Source organism: Marmota marmota, unplaced genomic scaffold, assembly GCF_001458135.2.
Source record: "Marmota marmota marmota unplaced genomic scaffold, marMar, whole genome shotgun sequence".
In the NCBI taxonomy this organism is placed as follows: domain Eukaryota; kingdom Metazoa; phylum Chordata; class Mammalia; order Rodentia; family Sciuridae; genus Marmota; species Marmota marmota.
This window is the reverse complement of record NW_026000019.1, coordinates 27357563-27377941: the sequence shown is the minus strand read 5'-3', so window position 1 is coordinate 27377941 and position 20379 is coordinate 27357563. Positions and strand designations below refer to the sequence as shown.

General features: G+C 44.7%; 2 protein-coding genes across 10 annotated transcripts in view; both read left to right on the top strand.

Moving 5' to 3' along the window:
- Window positions 1-13245, top strand: part of Ufc1 (ubiquitin-fold modifier conjugating enzyme 1) — a 13753-nt gene extending 508 nt beyond the window's left edge. The window contains exons 2-7 of one of the 3 annotated variants that reach the window (XM_015491967.2): window positions 8973-9167; window positions 11524-11591; window positions 11827-11890; window positions 12231-12307; window positions 12524-12614; window positions 12811-13245. In XM_015491967.2, the coding sequence (XP_015347453.1) occupies window positions 9045-9167; window positions 11524-11591; window positions 11827-11890; window positions 12231-12307; window positions 12524-12614; window positions 12811-12891 (504 nt within the window). In that variant the 5' untranslated portion in view covers window positions 8973-9044 and the 3' untranslated portion in view covers window positions 12892-13245. Of the gene's footprint in view, window positions 1-8972; window positions 9212-11523; window positions 11592-11826; window positions 11891-12230; window positions 12308-12523; window positions 12615-12810 lie in introns of those variants that run through there. The other 2 variants (XM_015491968.1, XM_048810173.1) reach the window with 2 other exon arrangements.
- Window positions 13149-20124, top strand: Usp21 (ubiquitin specific peptidase 21). Of its 7 annotated transcripts, none has more exons than XM_048810148.1 (13): window positions 13149-13278; window positions 14868-15488; window positions 16240-16299; window positions 16457-16577; window positions 16793-16904; window positions 17093-17248; window positions 18013-18077; window positions 18328-18470; window positions 18613-18699; window positions 18979-19057; window positions 19280-19387; window positions 19472-19586; window positions 19784-20124. In XM_048810148.1, exons 2-13 carry the CDS (start codon window positions 14889-14891, stop codon window positions 19872-19874), a joined length of 1737 nt encoding a protein of 578 aa, XP_048666105.1. In that variant the 5' UTR covers window positions 13149-13278; window positions 14868-14888; the 3' UTR covers window positions 19875-20124. The 7 variants fall into 7 exon arrangements, with proteins under 7 accessions (XP_048666105.1, XP_048666108.1, XP_048666107.1 ...); XM_048810151.1 differs by lacking the exon at window positions 13149-13278 and adding an exon at window positions 13312-14043 and having other exon boundaries at window positions 14868-15227; XM_048810150.1 differs by lacking the exon at window positions 13149-13278 and adding an exon at window positions 13312-14043 and having other exon boundaries at window positions 17156-17248.
- The last annotated feature ends 255 nt before the right edge of the window (window positions 20125-20379 follow it).

Genomic DNA, 20379 nt, shown 5'->3' with positions numbered 1-20379 from the left:
CCAAAAAAAAAAAAAAAAAGCAGTAAGGAAAGGGAGGGACTGGATTACACAAGGCCTTATAAGTTGATTTTGCCCTAAGGGCGATGAAGAGCCTTTGAAGGGTCTTTGCGGAGGGGGTGACCAGTTACATTTGGATTTTAGAAAAATCACTGTTTGCCTGTGCGGGAATGGTGAGTCGAGTCTGCAGACCCAGCTACTTGGGAAGCTGAGGAAGGAGCCCAGGAGTTGAAAGTCATCTGAGTTTTAAAAAAGTGGTGTAGGGGGTGCTAGTGTGTAGGTGCTTAGCATACGTGAGGCTTTGGGTTCAATCCTCAGCGTCAAAATCAAAAACAAAACAGGCTTGCAATGCGAATGATGGGGTGTAGGAGAAAAGTTACAGGTGAAGAGAACAATAGTACTGTGTCCTCTAAAAAAAAGCGTAGTGTGGATATATATTGGATTAGAGAATATAAATGTTACGATTTGAATAACTGGATAATGATGATTCCATTTTCTTTTTAGTTTGGAGTGCTAGAATGACTTTTACGTGCTTGTGGGATATCCATTAGACCCAAAAGGTTTGAGATGTGTTTGTGTGCATATAGATAGCTGTTGGAGCCATGGGAGTGGATAAGATAACCTAGAGAGAAGAATACTTGCATTGAGGGATGTGTTGAGGGAAGAAAGCTGAAGAGACTACACTGAGAAGGGACAAAAATAGGAAAAGAAGAAAACCGGCAGAGTGTCTAGCAATCTTGTCAATGTGTTAAAAGTAACAGAAAAATAATAGTAATAATAAAGCAACAGAAGCAGGAGAGGGTGGTGTGCACCTGTAATCATAGCAATTTGGGAGTCTGAGCAGGAGGATCACAAGTTGAAGACCACAGCCTCAGCAACTTAGACCCTGTGTCTAAATAAATAAAAAAGGCTAGGGTACAGCTCAGTAAGAGAGCACCCCTGAGTTAAATCTCCAGTGCCACCACCGAAAAAGAAAAAAGTCAGGTAGACTAAAATGTGTTCATTGAATTATGCAACAAGGTTATTTAATAAATTAGGAGAAAGCTATTTTATAGATATGTGGGGTAGAGACAAGATTGAACTGGGAAGACACAGTGTATACACACAGTTTTTCATGATACTGTGAAAAGAAGGGTAGCTGTAGGATGTTGCCAGAAGAATAATTCCAAAAACAAAGGACTTTTAGGTAACTGTGAGACAGTTAGATGGAAATGTCCTAAGAGCAGTTGAATATATAGATTTAAAACCTTGGAGAGGGCTGGGGTTGTGGCTCAGAAGTAGAGCACTAGCCTACTATGCATGAGGCTATGGGTTCAATCTTCAGCACCACATAAAAATAAAATAAAATAAATTGGAGTGGCAACCTCTATTGGTACTACTCTAGGGGGAAAAAAAAAAAAACTTAGGAGAAGAATATGCCATGAAGGGGTGAGAGGGATTACAAAATTCATCATTGGGTAGGAGATATAACTCAGTGATAAAGTATTTGCCTAGCATGCATAGGAAGAAAAAATTAACTGGAGAGTGGGCCTGGGAGAAAAGAATTATACTTTTGGTTCTATCTATCTATTTATTTATTTATGTGGTAATAGGAATTGAACCCAGGGGCACTCCTCCCTACTGAGCTGCATCCCCAGCCCTTTTTATTTTTTATTTTGAGTTTTGTTAAGATTCCCAGGCTGTCCTCAAACTAGTGATCCTTCTACCTCAGCCTTCCCACTAGCTGAAATTACTGGTGTAAATTCCACCATACCTTGCTGTGCTTTTCATTTTAGGTCCATGTTTACCATTTGAATTTGTTTTGCTCTGTACGTATATTATTTTTTATAAAAAAAATTACTTTTCAAAACTCCTCTGACATAATCAGAAATTTAGAAGCATCAACATTTTAGTGGTAGTTGAAGCCATAGATTTGGATAAGCTTCCCAGAGAACAGGGGAAGGCTAAGAGGAGTGCCCTGAGGAATTCCAACACTTAAGGCACAAGTAGAAAAACTCTTGGAGAATCTTTGAAAAGGAACAGTGAAACCATGCATGGTGGCACGTACCTGTAATCCCAGCAACTTAGGAAACTGAGGAAGGAGGATCACAAATTTTGAGGCCAGCCTTAGCAGTTTATTGAGACTGTCTCAAAATAAAAGGGCTGAGGATGTGGCTCAGTGGTAGAATGTCCCCTATGTTCCATCTCTAGTACTGGAGGGTGGGGGGAGACGGGATAAAGGATAAAAAAGAAAGAAAAAGCAAATAAGGGAAAACAAAAACTGGGGGTAGAAACTGTCAAGTGTCATGACCCCCAAAAGAGGCAGTTATGCATGGTATGCATAACATACCTATGCATTTCATGGTATGCATAGGTATGACGGGGTGACCAGCACCCCAACAGAGCAGGTTCCTGCCCAGTGTGAGCCACAGGGAAAATAAAAAGTCTGGAATAATTAGTAAGAAATAATATAAAGCCGTGGCTGAGGCTGTAGCTCTGTGGTGGAGCACTTGCCTCGCGTTGTGAGGCACTGGGTTCGATCCTTAGCACCACATAAAAATAAATAAATAAAGATATTTTTTTTAAAAAGACAAAGATTAGATTTAAAAAGTGGAGCACCTGATGGGTCTTCCAGTCCTGATAGGAACTGGGACTGAAGAACTGAAAAAGGGCTCCTGATTCTTTATTTAAGAAGGAGTACATCAAAGGCAGGGATAAGGTTTCAGTGGGAGGAGTCTTGTTTTGGCACTTGCTCCTGGGGTGTGTGGCAGGGATCTTGTGATAAACGGGTTGATTGGCATCTGGCAAGTTACATCCATCTTCAGGAGGCAAAAGGGATCTGAAGGAGCTTCTTCACAAAAAAACAGGATAGGGGTGAGGACAAGCAGGCTGTGCTTGAACTTGAGCAGTGAACTAGAAGTGGGCGCCAACGTGTGTGAGCATTCTCACATCAGGGGGTTCAGCCTGGGGGTTCCCAAGACCAAGCTTCCTTGCCTAATAGCTCGAACATCACTCAGTGCACCCACGGTTCATACATGGCTTCCCACAAATAGGGAAGGAGTTTTTAGCTCCAAACACAGGTTTCTTGAAGATCATCACAAGAGTCAACTCCAGACCTTAAAACTCCCCAGGAGCCATTGGGCAATCCAGCCTCCTTGCTATTCCACCTTATCCTCCATGTCTGCCAGTTCCAATCTTGCAGTGGATTTTCAAATTGACACCAGCTGGGTCTGATGCCATAGTTCTTACCACAAGGCCAGCCTAGCAATTTAGCAAGACCCTAAATTTTTTTAAAAGGATGTAGCTCAGTAATAAAGCGCCCCTGGGTTCAATCCCAAGTACCACAAAAAGAAAGAAATGGTGAAGAACTTGAAAACAGGAGTATAAGTTGAAGTTAAGAAGGCCAAGAACTAACCACATATTTAATGGGTTTTCCCCAAAACCACCCAGGATGATCATAAATGTTGTACTACTCTAGGGGGGAAAAAAAAAACTTAGGAGAAGAATATGCCATGAAGGGGTGAGAGGGATTACAAAATTCATCATTGGGTAGGTGCCAATGTCCTTAGGAGGACGGCTGAAGGAAAGTAAAGCCAGATAGCACACATTTCAAAAAAAGAAGATTTTCTGCAAAAGGATGGAAACACAATAGCCTAAAAGTATCAATGGGTAGCAAAGATAAGGCTAACACTCTGCCATCCCTATATGACTGGCAAAATAAACAGTCTCTAGAAGGTTGAAGGGAAGAGATAATTCATTTATAAGTCAGAGGCTGGGGTTGAACTCAGGGGTGTAATGTGGGCTTGCACCAGCTTGTGAGTTCAAACCCTGGCACCTAAAACAACAAAAAGTCAAAATCAAAAATTTCTTCCCCACCTCTGAGTATTTTTCCCCTCTGTAGCCACTGAAACTTCCTTTGTAAACAATCTCCCCTATATCCTTTCCTTGCAGATTGCTCATTAGTTCTTCCTAAAGGAATAGTCATCAGGTCAGAGGTAGTTGTGATGTATGGAAGGGGAATGTGTCCCTCAAAACTTACAGAGGACTTGGGCAATTTATTTATTTTTGTATACTGGGGATTGAACCCAGATGTGTGTTACCTCAGAGCCACAACCCCAGCCTTCATTTGATAATTTATTTAGTCTCTGGGAATACAGGCTTGCACCGCTCACTGCACCCAGGTTGAGATCATTGTGCCAGTAAAGAGCTGAGCAGATTTCCTGGAGTGGAATGGAGTAAGTACTAACAAGGAGCAACCACATAAAGGTGGACACTCATGCTCATTACTGAGAAAAATATTTCACCGTTTTGGGTTTTTTGTTAGCCGCAGCCAGACAACTACTCCTCCTTGGCTTATACTATACATGATCTGTATAGTCAAAAGAAAAACCTAATTTCTTGCCTTGTGTGTTTATCCTGCCCTCTCACTGGGATTACAGGCACACACCACTGCCTAGCCAGAAAAATCTCTCTATAACTTCAGTTTGTTAGTCCTGTTTTGTATCTACTTGTCCCAGTCTATCAGTCTATGCTGCTTCTCTGCTTCACCAGAATGAATATTTTTTCATACCAAGCATTCCCTTAAAGAAGTCTGTATTCTGTTAGCTCATTGTCACAAGTAGTTTCATGACCCTTCCATGCACATTCTGATCCTTGTGTTCTGCCAGGGCTTTACTCCCACTCTCCCCACTTTGCTGAGGATTGAATTCAGGGCTTCACATGTTAATCAAGCACTCTACCTCCAAGCTACTCCCCCAGGCTTGGACTTTATTCTTTAATTCTGTTTGTGGTACTGAAGATGGAATCCAGGGCCTCAAGCTCTGGTGCTTGTTAGGCAAGTGTTCTACCACTGAGTTACATCCCCCGCCCTGGGCTTTGTTCGAATGTTGTCCTACAGGGACTTAATAACCTGCCAATCTGCTGTATTTTTTGGTTCCCATTAACTAAGCTGCTCCAGTTACTCATTTTAACTCAGGCATCATACCAACTCCTAATTTCAGTGAATGTTCAAAACTAGCTGTAAGCCTTTCTGGTGTCTCCTTGCTCCTGAATGGAAGCATAGTGGCCAAATTCGTTTGTTGAATCCTAATGATCTGCCATCCAAAAGTCTATTTAACTTGTTCCCTTTGATTAATTCCCCAGCTCTGGCACTAATTTGGGCAAGTTCTTAACCCAGCTTCCTTTCTCATCTGAGAAAGGAGGAAATATAATATCCACCTCAGAAGTATTATTTATGTTAAATAATGTATATAAAGTGTTATCACAGGGCCTAGTACTTGGAAAATATTATCTGTTTATTATTTTTAAATAATATACATATAAACAATTTTCATCACGTTTCAGCAGTTCAACATGCTTTTTATCAACAACTCTATGCTGCCCCCATGGGGATGACTTGATCCAAGACAGTGATTATTTTAAAAGTCATTATAAAAACAGCCCTGTCTCATCCATTTCACCAGCTAATTAGAATTTAATTTTCCTTTGATTGGTTGTTCAATTAAGTAAAAATTACCTTACATTCTAACTCTTTCTTTTCCACCTTTCTTAAATAACATCAGAAAAACTGGCAGATTTTTCTGAAAGCAAGGTATACTGCCTCTATGATGTTCTCATCTGCTAATCTAGTTACATTGGCAAGAAAGGAAAATTAACTGGGTGTGGTGGCACACACCTGTAATACCAGCAACTAGAGAGGCCAAGGCAGGAGGATCCCAAATTCCATGTCAGCCTCAGCAACCCAGATCCTGTTTCAGAATCTCAAAATAAACATGAAAAAGAGCTGGGGGTGTAGCTCCATGGTAGAGTATCCCTGGGCTCAATCCCCATTACTGCCAAGGAAAGGCAGGGGGGAGTCATTTATTTAGTCAATATATGTTAAGCATTTATTGTGATACTCATATAGCATAAGAAAATCAGTGGTAAACAAAACAGATAAGGTCTCTTTTTGTGGTGATCACCATCTACATGGGTGTACAAATGTTAGAGTCTGTAAACAAATCTGGATGGCGCCTGGCAAAATGCCAGAGGGAGTGGTTTGTGAAGTAACGCCAGCGAGCCATTAAGTGTGGAGATTCCTTATTGGTTGACTGATGTATCTAGTTTATGTTAATTAGATAAGCTGTGTGGAATGCATAAATACCCCTCCTGTCCTACAATAAATGGCTCCTACTCCTGCTGTATCAACATACACAAGTTATTCGTCACCCCCCGGTTATTTTGCCCAGCAGCCGGACTGCGGCATACAAATATAAAATTCTAAATTGAGATAGGTGCTATGAAGGAAAGAATAGAATGTTGTGACAGAAAAATTAATAATCAGTGGAAGTTTCTCTTTAAGGAGGTGCAGTCTGAAAGACAAGAGGCCAACCACCTTGAGCCACAGGAGTGTTGTAGGCTGAGCAAAGGATACCTGCAAAAGGTTTGAAGGAAAGGTAGAGCTGACAGTTTGGGGGACTAAGTCATATGGTAATGAACCATTTTTGAGGGATTCTGGAGATCATTGATTTTTAATCTTACTGCTAATAAATCACTGTGTGTGTGTTTCTGAGGTTTTAACCCCAGGAGCCTTCTACCACTGAACCACATTCCCAGACCATTTTTTGTTTCTTATTCTGAGGCAAGGTCTCACTAAATTGTTCGTGCTGGCCTAAAACGTGAGATCTTGAGATCAGCCACCCAAGTAGCTGGGATTACAGGTATATGCCATCGCACCCAACTCATAAATCACTATTTATTTATTTATTTTTGGTGCTGGGGATCGAACCCTGGCCTTGTGCATGTGAGGCAAACACTCTACCAACTGAGCTATATTCCCAGACCCCACAAATCACTCTTTAATAACTATTAAAACTTTACTAAGAATCAATAATCTTAGTTTTTTGACTTTCATAATCCCCATCTAGAATTTTCCTCTGTGAAAATGTAGATGTTTGCAGCATTGTTTCTCCACTTATCTAAAGGGATACTGATTTCATTTACGTAATATTGCCAATTTCTGGAATACTATGTGTCCAAGCTCAGTACTCTAAATTCATTTAAAATGCCAAGAATTTTGTCATTGCCGTTCAGAGAGGTGGCACATACCTGTTATCCTAGTGATTTGGGAGGCTGAGGCAGGAAAACTGCAAATCAGGGCCAGCCTCAGCAACTTAGACCTGTGTCAAAAAAAGAAACAAAACAACAACAAAAACTGGGTTTGTAGCTCAGTATAATCACCCCTTGGCTTCAATCCCCAGTACCTTAAAAAAAAAAAAAAAAGTCCAGCTACTCAATAGACTGAAGCAGGAGACTCATGTTTTAGACTAGCCTGGCAACTTAGACAAGGGCTGGGGATGTAGCTCAGGGTAGAGTGATAAACCCAGCGTAATTCCACTTTAAGATTGGGAGCCATCTCATCACAAAGTCACAAAAAGTTAATTTCTGTTTTACTATAAATTACTGCGATTTCTAACTTGCTTGGAATGCCTGCCCGTGCCTTGAACTCAACCATGCCTGGCTTTTTCTGACCAGATAACAGCCCTCTCTGAAACCTTAGCAGCACCTCATAAATTCTGGTATTGGGATCTAAATTTACTCCCTAACTTGAAATGTTGAACCATTTAGATCATTAACCTACTATCTGCGTGTCAAAATCCTGTTATCTGTAAGTCTCAATACACCCCCCCCCATTTTGAAACTTTTTGTGCTATAAAACCACGCTCCTAGAGAGCTGAGGTACTGTCCTCTAACCCACGAATTTCTGACAAGACAGTCCTGGCTGGCCAGAATTACAAGCTTGCTTTAATTTGATTTAAAATTGGAATAGGTGGTCTTTATTTTGAGTCGTGGTTTAACAAAGAGCATCCCTGGGTTCAAACCCCAGTGCTAAGNGGGAAAAGGAAAGAAACTGATAGACAAAAAAGAAAATAGGGGTGGGAAAACTGTCATTTCAAGGAACACAGAAAAGCATTTGGGGAAAAAACAACATCCATTTGTGACTTTAAAAACAAAACAAAACTCTAAACACTAGAAATACAAGGGAACTTTCTCAACATGATTAAAGATATCTATGAAAAAACTTGCAGCTAATGTCATACTGGAAAGATTGAGTTTCTCCCTAACATAAGGACAGACAAAGATGTCTACTCTCAACATTTGTGTGCACTATTGTACTGAAAGTTTCAGCCAGGGCAATTAGACAAGATACAGAATGCTCATCACATTTATAGATGGACTATAGAATTTGATGAATTATAGAATTGGATCTAGAATTACTACCACAGGTTGGACTGATTCACTTAAGATATTTAAAGCCAAAATTAATGTGTTTAAATTTTAAGACTAACTGAAGATAAAAAATTTTTGCAAAGGATGACTGAGATCTTATTGTGTGCCTCACATTGGGTATAGAGAGACATTCTTTACTGGTTAATTACTAAAAATGTCTAGTGCTCAACCAGTGAATACCTGTTCTAGGATAGACTAAGGCAAGTCTTCTGGTAACTTCTAAAGTCCTTTTAACTTACTAATAATTCTCTAATTCGATTATATTAATCCTTCAGGGCAGGGACTGTATATTATACATTGATTTTGCATGGTTTCTTTTAATTATGAGTTCAACACACTTATATTGGATAACTGCTTTGGCCTCTGGTACTCAGCTGGACAATATGTAAGGTAAGGAAGCTTTGAAGCAGAATTGCATGTTTTAGGAAGGCAGTTCCTACAACGGTGCCTAGAAGAGCCTGAAGTTGGAAAAACGCTCCAGGTTTGGGAAGGCCTCCGGGATCGTTTTCCTGATTGCTTCTTCTGAGCATGAACGGAAGTCCCTCTCCGAGCTGTCTCTGGTGATTTAGTGATAGGTGACATATTCAGGAAAGAGCAATCCGTTTCTATTTCGTTCTTCCTGACGCATCACAAGCGGGTAATCAGATAGCAAATTTGTCTTCCTTACAAGAAAAAAAAGACTGCATTCAGAAAAGTCTAAGGCAACCCTACTCCTCCTCTTCCCATAGTAAAGATGGCGGCGCCTGAGCGTAAGTTACAGACAACACCACTTCCGCATTATTCTTGCGCCCTGATTCAAGATGGCGGACGAGGCCACACGGCGTGTTGTGTCTGAGATTCCAGTGCTGAAAACTAATGCCGGACCCCGAGATCGGGAGTTGTGGGTGCAGCGACTAAAGGAGGAATACCAGTCTCTTATCCGGGTCAGTTGTGCTTTATGATCGACCGCGTAGCAAAGGGCTTGCAGGTAATCAGGTGTTCTCAGAAATAGGCTCCGTGTGGAAGCCGCTTCCGGTTTTTAATTTTAACTTCTAAATTCAGAGAAATGGGACGGTTTGCTGGGCTGGGTGGTTTAGGAAGGATGACGGGAAGTAAGCTGGAAAGAAAGACTCAGATTAGTAAAAGTGGGACTATATCTTATAGCTAAAGACAGCAGTATTTTAAGCTTACACCTACCCGGAAGGTGACGTGTCTCTCCTGCTCCAGGTGTTTGTCCTAGGGGATGTAAAAGTGGTGGTCAGAAGTATTTGTTGGGCCCTTAAATCCCAACGCATCTCTCTGCTCCCTCTTTCATTCTCGTAACGAAGAAAAACACGTTAAGACTGAAAATTCAAGTAGGTGTTAGTTGTAGAGAGTTGGATAGAATGTCTCTCTATACCCAATGTGAGGCACACAATAGTTGGATAACTATTTTAGAAATAGTTAGAAATGAGCCATCTCATCAGCTAATCTTCCTATTATGGAAAGGGAAGAAAATCTTTCATAGTGTTCTCAGCAGATATCCTACTCATGTATTCATTCAGTGTGTGTGTGTGTGTAAAATCTCAATATCATTATTGTCCCTTGGGTCTAAAAAGGGGAAACAAAACCGAGTAAGGAGGAGCCCACTGTGGTAGACAGAAACAATATCATACAGTGTTTAAATAGAAAGAAATGGCCAGGATGGTCTGAGAGCATGAGAAGCAATATCTAATCGAGCTTGAGTTTGGTCAAGGAAGGCTTCCTGAGAACAGTAATGTTTGGGCTGAGATTTAAAGGAAAATATAAGTAAGGCTAATAGAACATAAGGGTGGGAGAAGGATGCTTAAAACATGAGAACATCATAAGCAAAGGAATATAAGCTCTATGTGGCATGATGTTTATAAAGAAACAAATAGTTCAGAGTTGCTAGAGATTCAGATAGAAGCAGGAAGTAAACAAGGCTGGAGAGAGAGATTTGAGCACTTGAATTTTATTTTGTGGTACTAGGGATTGAACCCTAGGGCACTCTACCACTGAGTGACATCCTCAGCCATCGCTCCCCCCTTTATTTTTTTATTTATTTTTAATCTTTTTTGTGGTGCTGGGGATTGAACCCAGGGCCTTGTGCATGTGAGGCAAGCACTCTACTGACTGAGCTATATCCCCAGCCCCCTTTTTATTTTTTATTTTGGGACAGGATCTCTGTAAGTTACACAGGCTGGCCTACAACTTGCCTTCCTCCTGCCTTTGTCTCCCCAAATAGCTGGGATTATAAGTGTGTGCCACCCATCACTCTAGTTTGAATTTTATTTGGAGGTGTTGGGATGCCTTTAAAGGATTTTAAGCTGATGAGTAACATGACCAGATTTAGGTGTAGGTCAGTGATACAGAGAAAAATACAATTGACCAGGGGTAAGGTTAAAGGTAGAAGAAAAGTTAGGAGGTTGTCATTAATCCAAGTGAAAGAAAGATGACGATCTAAATGAGGCAGTGTGGTCATAATAGAAAGGAGAGGTAGATTTGAAGAATATCTAGCCAGGCATGTGTGCCACACACACCTATCATTCCAACTACACAGGAGGCTAAGCCAGGAGGGTCACAAGTTCGGGACCAGCTTCAGCAATTTAGTGAGGCAATAAGCAATTTAGTGAGATCCTGTCTCAAAAATAAAAAGGACTGGGGACATAGCTTAGTAGTAAAGTGGCTCTGAGTTAAATCCCCAGTATCAAAAAAGTCAAGGATAATTCCTAGATTTTTGGCTTCAGTGACTAAGTGAATGCTAACACCTCAACCTGAGATTGAGAATGCAGGATGAGAAACAGGTCTGAAGAAATACTGTAAATACCAGGTGGAAGTGCCAGGTTTCAGGTATATTCAAATTAAAGGTCGAAATTTGAAGATACAGTTGTATACTTAAGTCCAAATTTCTGAGGAAAGATCTGGACTAAAAATAAAAGATCTGGTAGTTATCAGCATGTGGGTGCTAGTGGAATCCAGGACTGCTTAAGGCCCTCCAGGAAGGGAGTATACCATAAGGTGAGTTGTGGGCTGAGGGCAGATACTATCAGAAATAAGAAAAGAATCCAGATGATATCTTTACATCTTTTGTGCCTGTTAAATTGAATGGAACCCAAGTCTTCTATTCTTTGCTCTGGGCAAGTCCCCAACTTACCAGGGTAGCCTTGTCTTTAGTTTTACTTACATCATAAAAATTTGGTAAACGTACTGAGAGAGAAGTAATCATAGTTTTCTTTTGTGGGGAGAGGGAATGCCCGTGGCTCCAATTTTCCCCTCAAAGATTTCATTCTCTGCTTTTAGTATGTGGAGAACAACAAGAATGCAGACAATGATTGGTTCCGTCTGGAGTCCAACAAGGAAGGTACCCGGTAGGTATACCCTCTTGGGAGGTGGGGGATGGGAGTCTTACCTGGCTTTTGCAGTTTGGTATCCCAAAATCCACTGCTGGAACTGCCTTGTGTCAGGTTAGCTATCTGCAATTCTATAGCCCCAGATTTCCCCAACTCCTGTCTGCATGAGTCTCCCAGGTTAGCCCTAAGCCAAGATGTCATTTGAGTAAGAGAGGGATGGGCAAATTTAACTGAGGTTTGGTCTTTATTACAGGTGGTTTGGAAAATGCTGGTACATCCATGACCTCCTCAAATATGAGTTTGACATCGAATTTGATGTAAGTGTGATGAAGTGGGAAATATGAAGATTAGTAGAAGGGGAGAGATCAGAAGACTATTAACAAGCTAACCTTTCTTGAAGAAACCAAAGAAAACTTTACAAATGGGAGGGGAAAGTTGAGGTTTGAAGCAAGCATTAGTTATAGCTTTTAATCTCCATATCAGGAATCCTGGCATGTCGAAGCTGCTGGGGAATTTTGCTGAACATTTCAATTCAACCAAGAAATGTGTGGGAAGATTAAAGAGAGAGAGAAAGAAAGAAAAGAAATATGTGTGTTTGATTAGAGTAGTTTCTATCTAGCCTAATTCTGTTTTATTAAGGTTCTATAATTCCTCCAGATTCCTATCACGTATCCCACTACTGCTCCAGAAATTGCAGTCCCTGAGCTGGATGGAAAAACAGCCAAGATGTACAGGTAGGACTGAAAATGAGATGGAGAAGGGCTTAGGGAAGAACTCTCAAGGCAGAAAATTTTCTGAGTCTACTCGCTTAGAAGATTTAAGCCTGGGCAAAGTACTTAGGTGACTTTGTTCTTAGTTCTGAGCACTGGTAGTCTTCTTGTGTTCCCAGAGGCTGCTGTGCATTTTGGTGAATTTTGCATATCAATCTCTTTCTCTCATACCTCTCACAGGGGTGGCAAAATATGCCTGACTGATCACTTCAAACCCTTGTGGGCCAGGAATGTGCCCAAGTTTGGACTAGCTCATCTCATGGCCCTGGGGGTAAGTCTGGTATACTTGGTATAGGAAGGGGAGGTGTTGGGGTTAGGCCCTGGAAAAGTAACTGAGAGTAAACAAGGTAATAGTAATATCTCTTGGGCATGTTCCCCCAGAATCTCTCTCCAGGAAGGAGCTTCTGATGGAACAAGAGGCATTAACTGGGTGGTAGTAATCTCACAGGGTCTCCCTTGTATTGCAGCTGGGTCCATGGCTGGCAGTGGAAATTCCTGATCTGATTCAGAAGGGTGTGATCCAGCACAAAGAGAAATGCAACCAGTGAAGGATCCAGCCACTGAGGCAGGACAGTGGCTATGTTCCTTTCTTGTGCATCACTCTTCTTACTCATCTGATCACTTCCCCCTATCGCTCTTCCACCTTTGGTTGTTTCTAAGTTACTGCAGCAGGCATTATTGATGAAAACAACACACACACAGTATTGTCACTGAATTTTTAAGTTAGGCTGCACAGTGAGGGGAAAGACTTGCTTTAGAAAATGAAGAGGCAATTTATATTCCCTTTCCAGGTAGAGCAATGGAGGCCTCAATCCTGGTGGCATAGGGAGTAGCTGAAAATGAGTACATAGTCTTTTTGATTTCTGTTGACAACCCATCAATAAAGCTGCTTCCCATGGTAACCTGTCGTTTTCGTTGGTGGCTTTTAACAGAAGGTGAGCAGCTAAAACCAGAGGCATATTGAACAGACACAGTAGGTTGGGAGGAAGTGGGGAGTGGAGTATGCTTTGGTCAGGAGCTGGGGAATTAAAGAAAATCTGACTGCTCTCCTTGCTGCTGAGATCTGCTTTGTCCTTTAGCAGCATGCCATGCTTTTCCTTACTGCTTACGCCTGCAAGAAGGTTGAAGAATGGTTTTGCAGATCCAGCCTTCCCTGCCCTCTAGGGATCTTCCTATCCCTTTGTGGAGTACTAGATGCTTCTCTGTTGGTCGTCTGCTGTCTGGACCCAGGCCTGCATCTTGTCACTCTAGCACCCGCCCTGATCTGTGTTACAAGCTTCGCGGCCATTCTTGAATTTTCACAGGGCGGGATGAAAGAAGCCTGGACCTCGGAACTTGCTTTGGAGCGATGGTTTAAAGACCACTCAGGGCAGGGCTGGGAACTAGCGGTTCTAAAGTTGGCAGCGTTTCCATGGTGTCGGCCCAGGAGCCGTGGGGGCGGGCTCACGCAAACGCAGAGGGGGAGGCCGGATTTAGAGTGTGGGTGCGCAGGCGCCTTGAGAGACTGTGAAGCTGGTGGCCGGTGGCCGGGTGGGACCAACAAAGATGGCGGCGGCCCTTGCGGCGGGAGAGCTCTGGGCAACAGCTGCGGCTAAAGCTGCAGCCCGGCCGGCGGGGGGGCTGCACGGGGGTAGGAGGGGGTGACCCTGAGCTGGAGTCTGGCCCTGGCTGGCCTCCCCTGCCACCTCGCAGGGGGACAGGTACGGGTCGGGGCGTTATGGCGGGGGAGGGGAAGCTGAGGGAAGAGTGCTCCAGACCCCAGAGGGTTCTCCACAAAGGCCGAGGCTCGTGGGGCCCTGCGGGGCCTGGGAGAACTGGGCTGGAGGGACAACATTCCTAGACCGCAGGGAATACGCCGCCGGACCCTGTAGCCAATCAGCGGTCTCGGCCTTTTTGCCCTCGAAGGGGGCGGACCCGGGTAAAACCCTGCTGTGGTGGGTGAGGTGCAGAGATTAGGGGTCAAGAGTTGTTCGTCCTGCATCTCCAGCTTTTGACCACTGAGCCCCAACACCATGTCGGAGCTCGTAGGTGGGGGAGGGAATGGGGTCGCAAATCACCCATTTAGTTTGCTTCATTTGCAACCCGGAGGGGCAGGGATTTGAGGGTGGAATGCTGTCTTTTGAGGAGTTATTCTTGCATCCATACTTGAATTTAACCACAGGACCAGGGCACACCCCACTTGACTAGCCAGGTATAAGACCTCTTTTTATGAGTTTTGGATTATTAAGACAATTGAGTAGAGACTTAGCACAGGCTTTTCAATAAAGTTGTGTTCTCTAGGGAAAGAGTGGGGGTATTGAAAGGGTCAAAGTCATGAGCTGCTATCTTTCCTTCCTTTCCTTCGTTTATTTACTCAAGGGCTACTAAGTATTTTCTTCGTGGCAAACACTCCTAGGTCCTGGGAATATAATGACTAATCTGATAGACATGATTCGTGTCTTCAGTGCATGTGCAAACTAATATGGTAGCCTAGGGTCTCATCTCCCTCCATAATTCAGATGCTGACCGCCTCTTCTCCTCCCAGGTCCAGCCTGTGGTGTCCACAATGCCCCAGGCCTCTGAGCACCGCCTGGGCAGGACCCGAGAACCACCTGTCAATGTCCAACCCCGAGTGGGATCTAAGCTACAATTTGCCCCACGGGCCCGCAGCAAGGAGCGCCGCAACCCAGCCCCTGGGCCAAACCCTATGTTAAGACCTTTGCCTCCTCGGCCAGGTCCCCCTGATGAACGGCTCAAGAAACTGGAGCTTGGACGGGGACGGACCTCAGGCCCTCGTCCCAGAGGCCCCCTTCGGGCAGATCATGGGGTTCCCCTGCCTGGCTCACCACCCCCAACTGTGGCTCTGCCCATCCCATCCCGGACCAACCTAGCCCGTTCCAAGTCTGTGAGCAGTGGGGACTTACGTCCAATGGGGATTGCCTTGGGAGGGCACCGTGGCACTGGAGAGCTGGGGGCTGCACTGAGCCGCTTGGCACTCCGGCCTGAGCCACCCACTTTGAGACGTAGCACTTCTCTCCGCCGTCTTGGGGGCTTTCCTGGACCCCCGACCCTGCTGAGCATACGGACAGAGCCCCCCACTTCCCATGGCTCCTTCCACATGATATCTGCCCGGCCCTCTGAGCCTTTCTACTCTGATGACAAGATGGTGAGGAATTGCCAACACACGTGGCCTTCCAAGCTCCTATACCTTTATGCCTCCAGCTTTCTTGTCATCATGTGATTTTCCTGTCCCTTTTTTCCCTAAGTTCCTTATAGCAATGGATCCTCTCCTCTCCCTTACTTCTGGGCCCTTCTAAACCCTTTTCTGGGTTGTCTGTGAGTCCCCAGCATGGTGTGCCATTTTGGTCCCCAGGGAATTAACCCAACTATTTAGAATACTTCTTTGGGTCCCCAGGCTCTTCCTTTCCCTTACTGCATTTTCTCTCTTAGGACTCTGCCTAGGCCTAATTAATCTCTGGAGTTGAAGAGGGGTGGGTTCAGAACATCTGAGCTAATGTGGTTGCCCATTTCCCTAGCTAAGTGAGCTAGGCTGGTTGCAGTTGGTGCCTGCAAGAGAGGGTGCAGGAAAGGGCCACGGGGGCAGGAGGGGGCTTTGGAGGTAGCAAGGTGGGGGTGAGGAGCAGCTGGGCAACCATGCCAGTGCTTGGGGAGTTGCCCCAGGAGCTGCAGCGCCGTCTAGCTGGGCAGAGGAGTAAGTGGGGAATAGGTGGGACAGCCATGGCTGAGTCTGTGGTACACTCAGCTGTGATGGGCTTACTGCTCATGACCAGTGAGGTAGGGAGACAGGGAGAGGGTAGAGTTTGGGCACTTATAGGGTGGGGGAGGCAGCAGGCAGCATGCTATTAGAAGATTAAAGTGGATATATGGGAAACTGCTGACTGTACCTGACATTTCAGGCTCATCATACGCTGCTTCTGGGCTCTGGTCATGTTGGCCTCCGAAATCTGGGAAATACAGTAAGAGCCATTCTGTTCCTCCTTTCTAAAAGGAAATGTGAAATGATATTGGGGGTGGAGAGAACTTGGGGAATTGGGGAAGGCATGTAGAAAGAGAGCACTGAAGCTCTCCTGAGTTTCCGGGAGAGATAATGGCAGTATCTCTGCTGCTTCCCAGTGCTTCCTGAATGCTGTGCTACAGTGTTTGAGCAGCACTCGGCCTCTTCGAGACTTCTGTCTACGAAGGGACTTCCGGCAAGAGGTACCTGGAGGGGGCCGAGCCCAAGAGCTTACTGAAGGTAGGACAACTCCTCCTGTTTCCTCTATTTTTCCCCAAACCCCTTGCAGGTCCATCTGCCAGTGCTCAAGGCCTCCAACCCATCAGTCTAACAGTTGTATCCATTTTTTCCACTGCCTACTTTCCTAGCAGTTGTTTTCTACCCTCCAGATGTCCTTTTGCCTGCGTCTTTCAGATATTAACCTTTGTTTCCCTTCCCCAATCTCACCCCAACAGCCTTTGCAGATGTGATTGGTGCCCTCTGGCACCCTGACTCCTGTGAAGCTGTGAATCCTACTCGATTCCGAGCCATCTTCCAGAAATATGTTCCCTCCTTCTCTGGATACAGGTGGGAGAGCTGGAGGGTATAGATTTCTCTCTGGTCATGTCTTGCGGGTAGTGCAATGCAGGGACCCCAGCAACATTGTTCTGAGCCTTGATGTTCTCCATCCAGGAAGTAGGAACCATGTCTGGGCAGGGGATAATGTCTGTGGACAAGGAAGGGGTCAGTTTCCCATATTATCTGTCTGGCTATAGCCAGCAGGATGCCCAGGAGTTCCTGAAACTCCTCATGGAGCGGCTGCATCTTGAAATCAACAGACGAGGACGCAGGGCTCCACCAATCTTGGCCAATGGTCCAGCTCCCTCTCCACCTCGCCGAGGAGGGACTCTACTGGAAGAACCCGAGTTAAGGTAAGGGTTGCTTCTCCTCCCTTCTCTCCCCAATAGTTTATCAACAGTGTTCATCCTTCACAGAGTTGAGCTTGTTAAGATTAGAGATATAGGGCTGGGAATGTAACTCAGTGGTAGAGTGCTTGCCTAGCTCTCATGAGCCCTTGGGTTCAATCCCCTGTATCACCAAAAATAAATAAATAAACAAATAAATAAATATTAGAGCTGTAGGGTTCAGGGAAATGCTTTAGAATAGAAAATCATCTGAAAGGGGCTGGGATCATGGCTCAGTGGTGAAGTGCTTGCCTAGCATGCTTGGGGCACTGGGTTTGATCTTCAGCAGCACATAAATGTAAAATAAAGATATTGTGTCCACTTAAAACTAAAAAATAAATATTTTTAAAAAAGAAAATCCTCTGAGAAGAAGTGTGGCAGTAGAAAAAGGAAGTAGGCTGAGGAGTGCAGAAAGAGATAGAAGATAGTGCTAGGGAATCACAGAATCAAGAGAGGAGGGGATAATTATAACAAAGTACATAAAAAGGGCTTGAAGCCAGATGGAGGAAGACAGCATGTTCTTCCCTGGTATGTGTTCCAGTCTTTTCTTTCACCTTGGATTTCCCCAGAAATTTTCCTGAATTACTCCTTTGACTTTAACTAGATAAATTTGGAGGCAGAGTTGGGGTGTGGATGAACTACAGGGCTCTGTGGATCATTTTAGTGTGTTGGGGGTACCTTGTTTCCTGCTGTCTCATGAGTGCTCCCTACTTCTCTGATCTATGTGGTAGTGATGATGATCGAGCCAACTTAATGTGGAAGCGTTACCTGGAGCGAGAGGACAGCAAGATTGTGGGTATGAAATGTGGCAAAGCAATGGGGAAAAACTAGTTTGGGGCTTGGGCTTGGGGGAAAAATTGATTCTGTCAAGGGGTACAGGAACAAAACTGGATGATGAAGATGTGAAATGGTATGAAGAGTTTGTTAGGAGTATTGATAGTGAGAAAAGGAGAGTCATGCAAAGGGGCATAAAGAGACAAGATTTCAAGAAATCATGTCAGGCACCCAACAATGACTTTTTCTCCTGCCCCTTTGCTTCTGTCTAGACCTGTTTGTGGGCCAGTTGAAAAGTTGTCTCAAGTGCCAGGCCTGTGGGTATCGCTCCACGACCTTCGAGGTTTTTTGTGACCTGTCCCTGCCCATCCCCAAGGTGGGATTCCAGAGGATTCCAGGGGTGGAAGGAACACAGGTTCTATGATCCAAACCTACCCACCCCCAGAGTGTGGGCGGGAACCCTGTGGGTCTCTAGAGTATAACTGAAGCCTAGATTGATGAAGAGTAGGAAAAGAAAATTCAGAACATGCTGACCCTTACTTCCCCTTTTCCCCCAGAAAGGATTTGCTGGGGGCAAAGTGTCTCTGCGAGATTGTTTCAGCCTTTTCACCAAGGAAGAAGAGCTAGAGTCGGAGAATGCCCCAGTATGTGGAGGTTCACAAGGGCTATAATAAGGGTGGGAGAACTGGGGGAACTCCAAAAGAAGAAAAGGGTACACGTGTTTCCTTAGTATGGGGAATAACCATTACATGTCTGCATTCGTGTTGGGGTCTCAGATGTGTCCCGGTGCTCCAAGGGCAAAGGGATGTGGCCCAGAGGATACAGAAGTAATGGAGAACATTCTAAATTTGTGTGGTTTGGGATGTCAGAAAACCAGCTGAGGAGAGAACACATTAACTTAACACTGTTTGGCATTTATTCAGGTATGTGACCGATGTCGGCAGAAAACACGAAGTACCAAAAAGTTGACAGTACAAAGATTCCCCCGAATCCTCGTGCTCCATATCCTAATCCTCAAATTCTTACTTCACTTAGGATAACTCCCATACATTTTCTCTTTCCTCACCCTCTACGTTTGCAGAGGCTGGCCATTTGGGAATTGAATTTTCCTTAGAAAAGCCTGCCATCCAGCCTTCTCTTGGGGGAAAAAAGGGGACAGCATTTAGGGCTGCGGTTCCCCTTAGAGACCGTCCACCTCCCAAATGCTCCTTAACCAGGGCTTAGATCTGAATCGATTCTCCACCTCCCGAGGGTCCATCAAGAAAAGTTCAGTAGGTGTAGACTTCCCACTGCAGCGACTGAGCCTAGGGGACTTTGCCAGTGACAAAGCAGGTGAGTCTGGTGGGGAAGGTCCTGAGGAGCTTAGGAGGGGGGCTCACCTATGGTTATAGAACTGGATCATCTCTAACCCCATAGGAAGCCCTGTTTACCAGCTTTATGCCCTCTGCAATCACTCGGGCAGCGTCCACTATGGCCACTACACAGCCCTGTGCCGATGCCAGACTGGTTGGCATGTCTACAATGACTCTCGGTGAGAACAGCCTCCACTCCCACTGCAGCCCTGACACCCTCCCCTTCCATGTAACCCCAGGAGTGCAGAGGGCCCAGTGAAAGGAGTGGTGGGGGTCTTTCCTAATCTCTTGCTGGATTATCTGAGGTTATGTCTTGTGGGAAGCATAAAATATACAGGAATGACTACAGCTCTTTCCCCATCTCCCTTTTTCTTAGTGTCTCCCCTATAAGTGAAAATCAAGTGGCATCCAGTGAAGGCTATGTGCTGTTCTACCAACTGATGCAGGAGCCAACTCGGCACCTGTGAAACCCTTTCAACACCCTTAAGCCCCAGGCTCCCAATTTACCTCAGAGACGTCTATTTTTGTGTCTTTTTAATCGGGGAGGGGGGAGGGGGTGGTTGTAGCTTCCATTATTTTTTTTATTAAAAAGTACCCTTCCACTGGAGACTCCCTTGTCTCCCAGCCCTGTGTACAGAGCTTATCAGGCCCCTGCCCATGTACAGCCCCCATACCCTCTGCAATCTCACTTTTTGTGAATAAATTTATTAAGAAAAAGTGATGTTCTTATTTGTATTTGTGCTTGGGGGTGGAAATACAGAATTGGGTCCAATTGAAATCTTCCTGGGACCCAGCTCCATATTTGAACAGGTGGGGCGCCCTCGGGGCCAAGGAGGAGGGGTGGGATTGGAGCACGACCAAGACATGCGTGCCCAAGCAGTGAGGGTTTTGTATTGAGAGAAGGCGGCAGGCAAATCTTGAGGTTCGTGAAGCTGCGGGGAAGTCTGAAACTGGTGCAGACACTGGGAAGAC

Bases quoted from the DNA above. Each gene is read 5' to 3' on its own strand.
- Usp21 (XM_048810153.1), top strand. From the start codon at position 14,061: ATGGCGGGGGAGGGGAAGCTGAGGGAAGAGTGCTCCAGACCCCAGAGG. The intron at 16,300-16,456 runs GTAAGAGCCATT...GCTGCTTCCCAG, and splicing joins TCCGAAATCTGGGAAATACA to TGCTTCCTGAATGCTGTGCT. The intron at 17,249-18,012 runs GTAAGGGTTGCT...TCTATGTGGTAG, and splicing joins CTGGAAGAACCCGAGTTAAG to TGATGATGATCGAGCCAACT.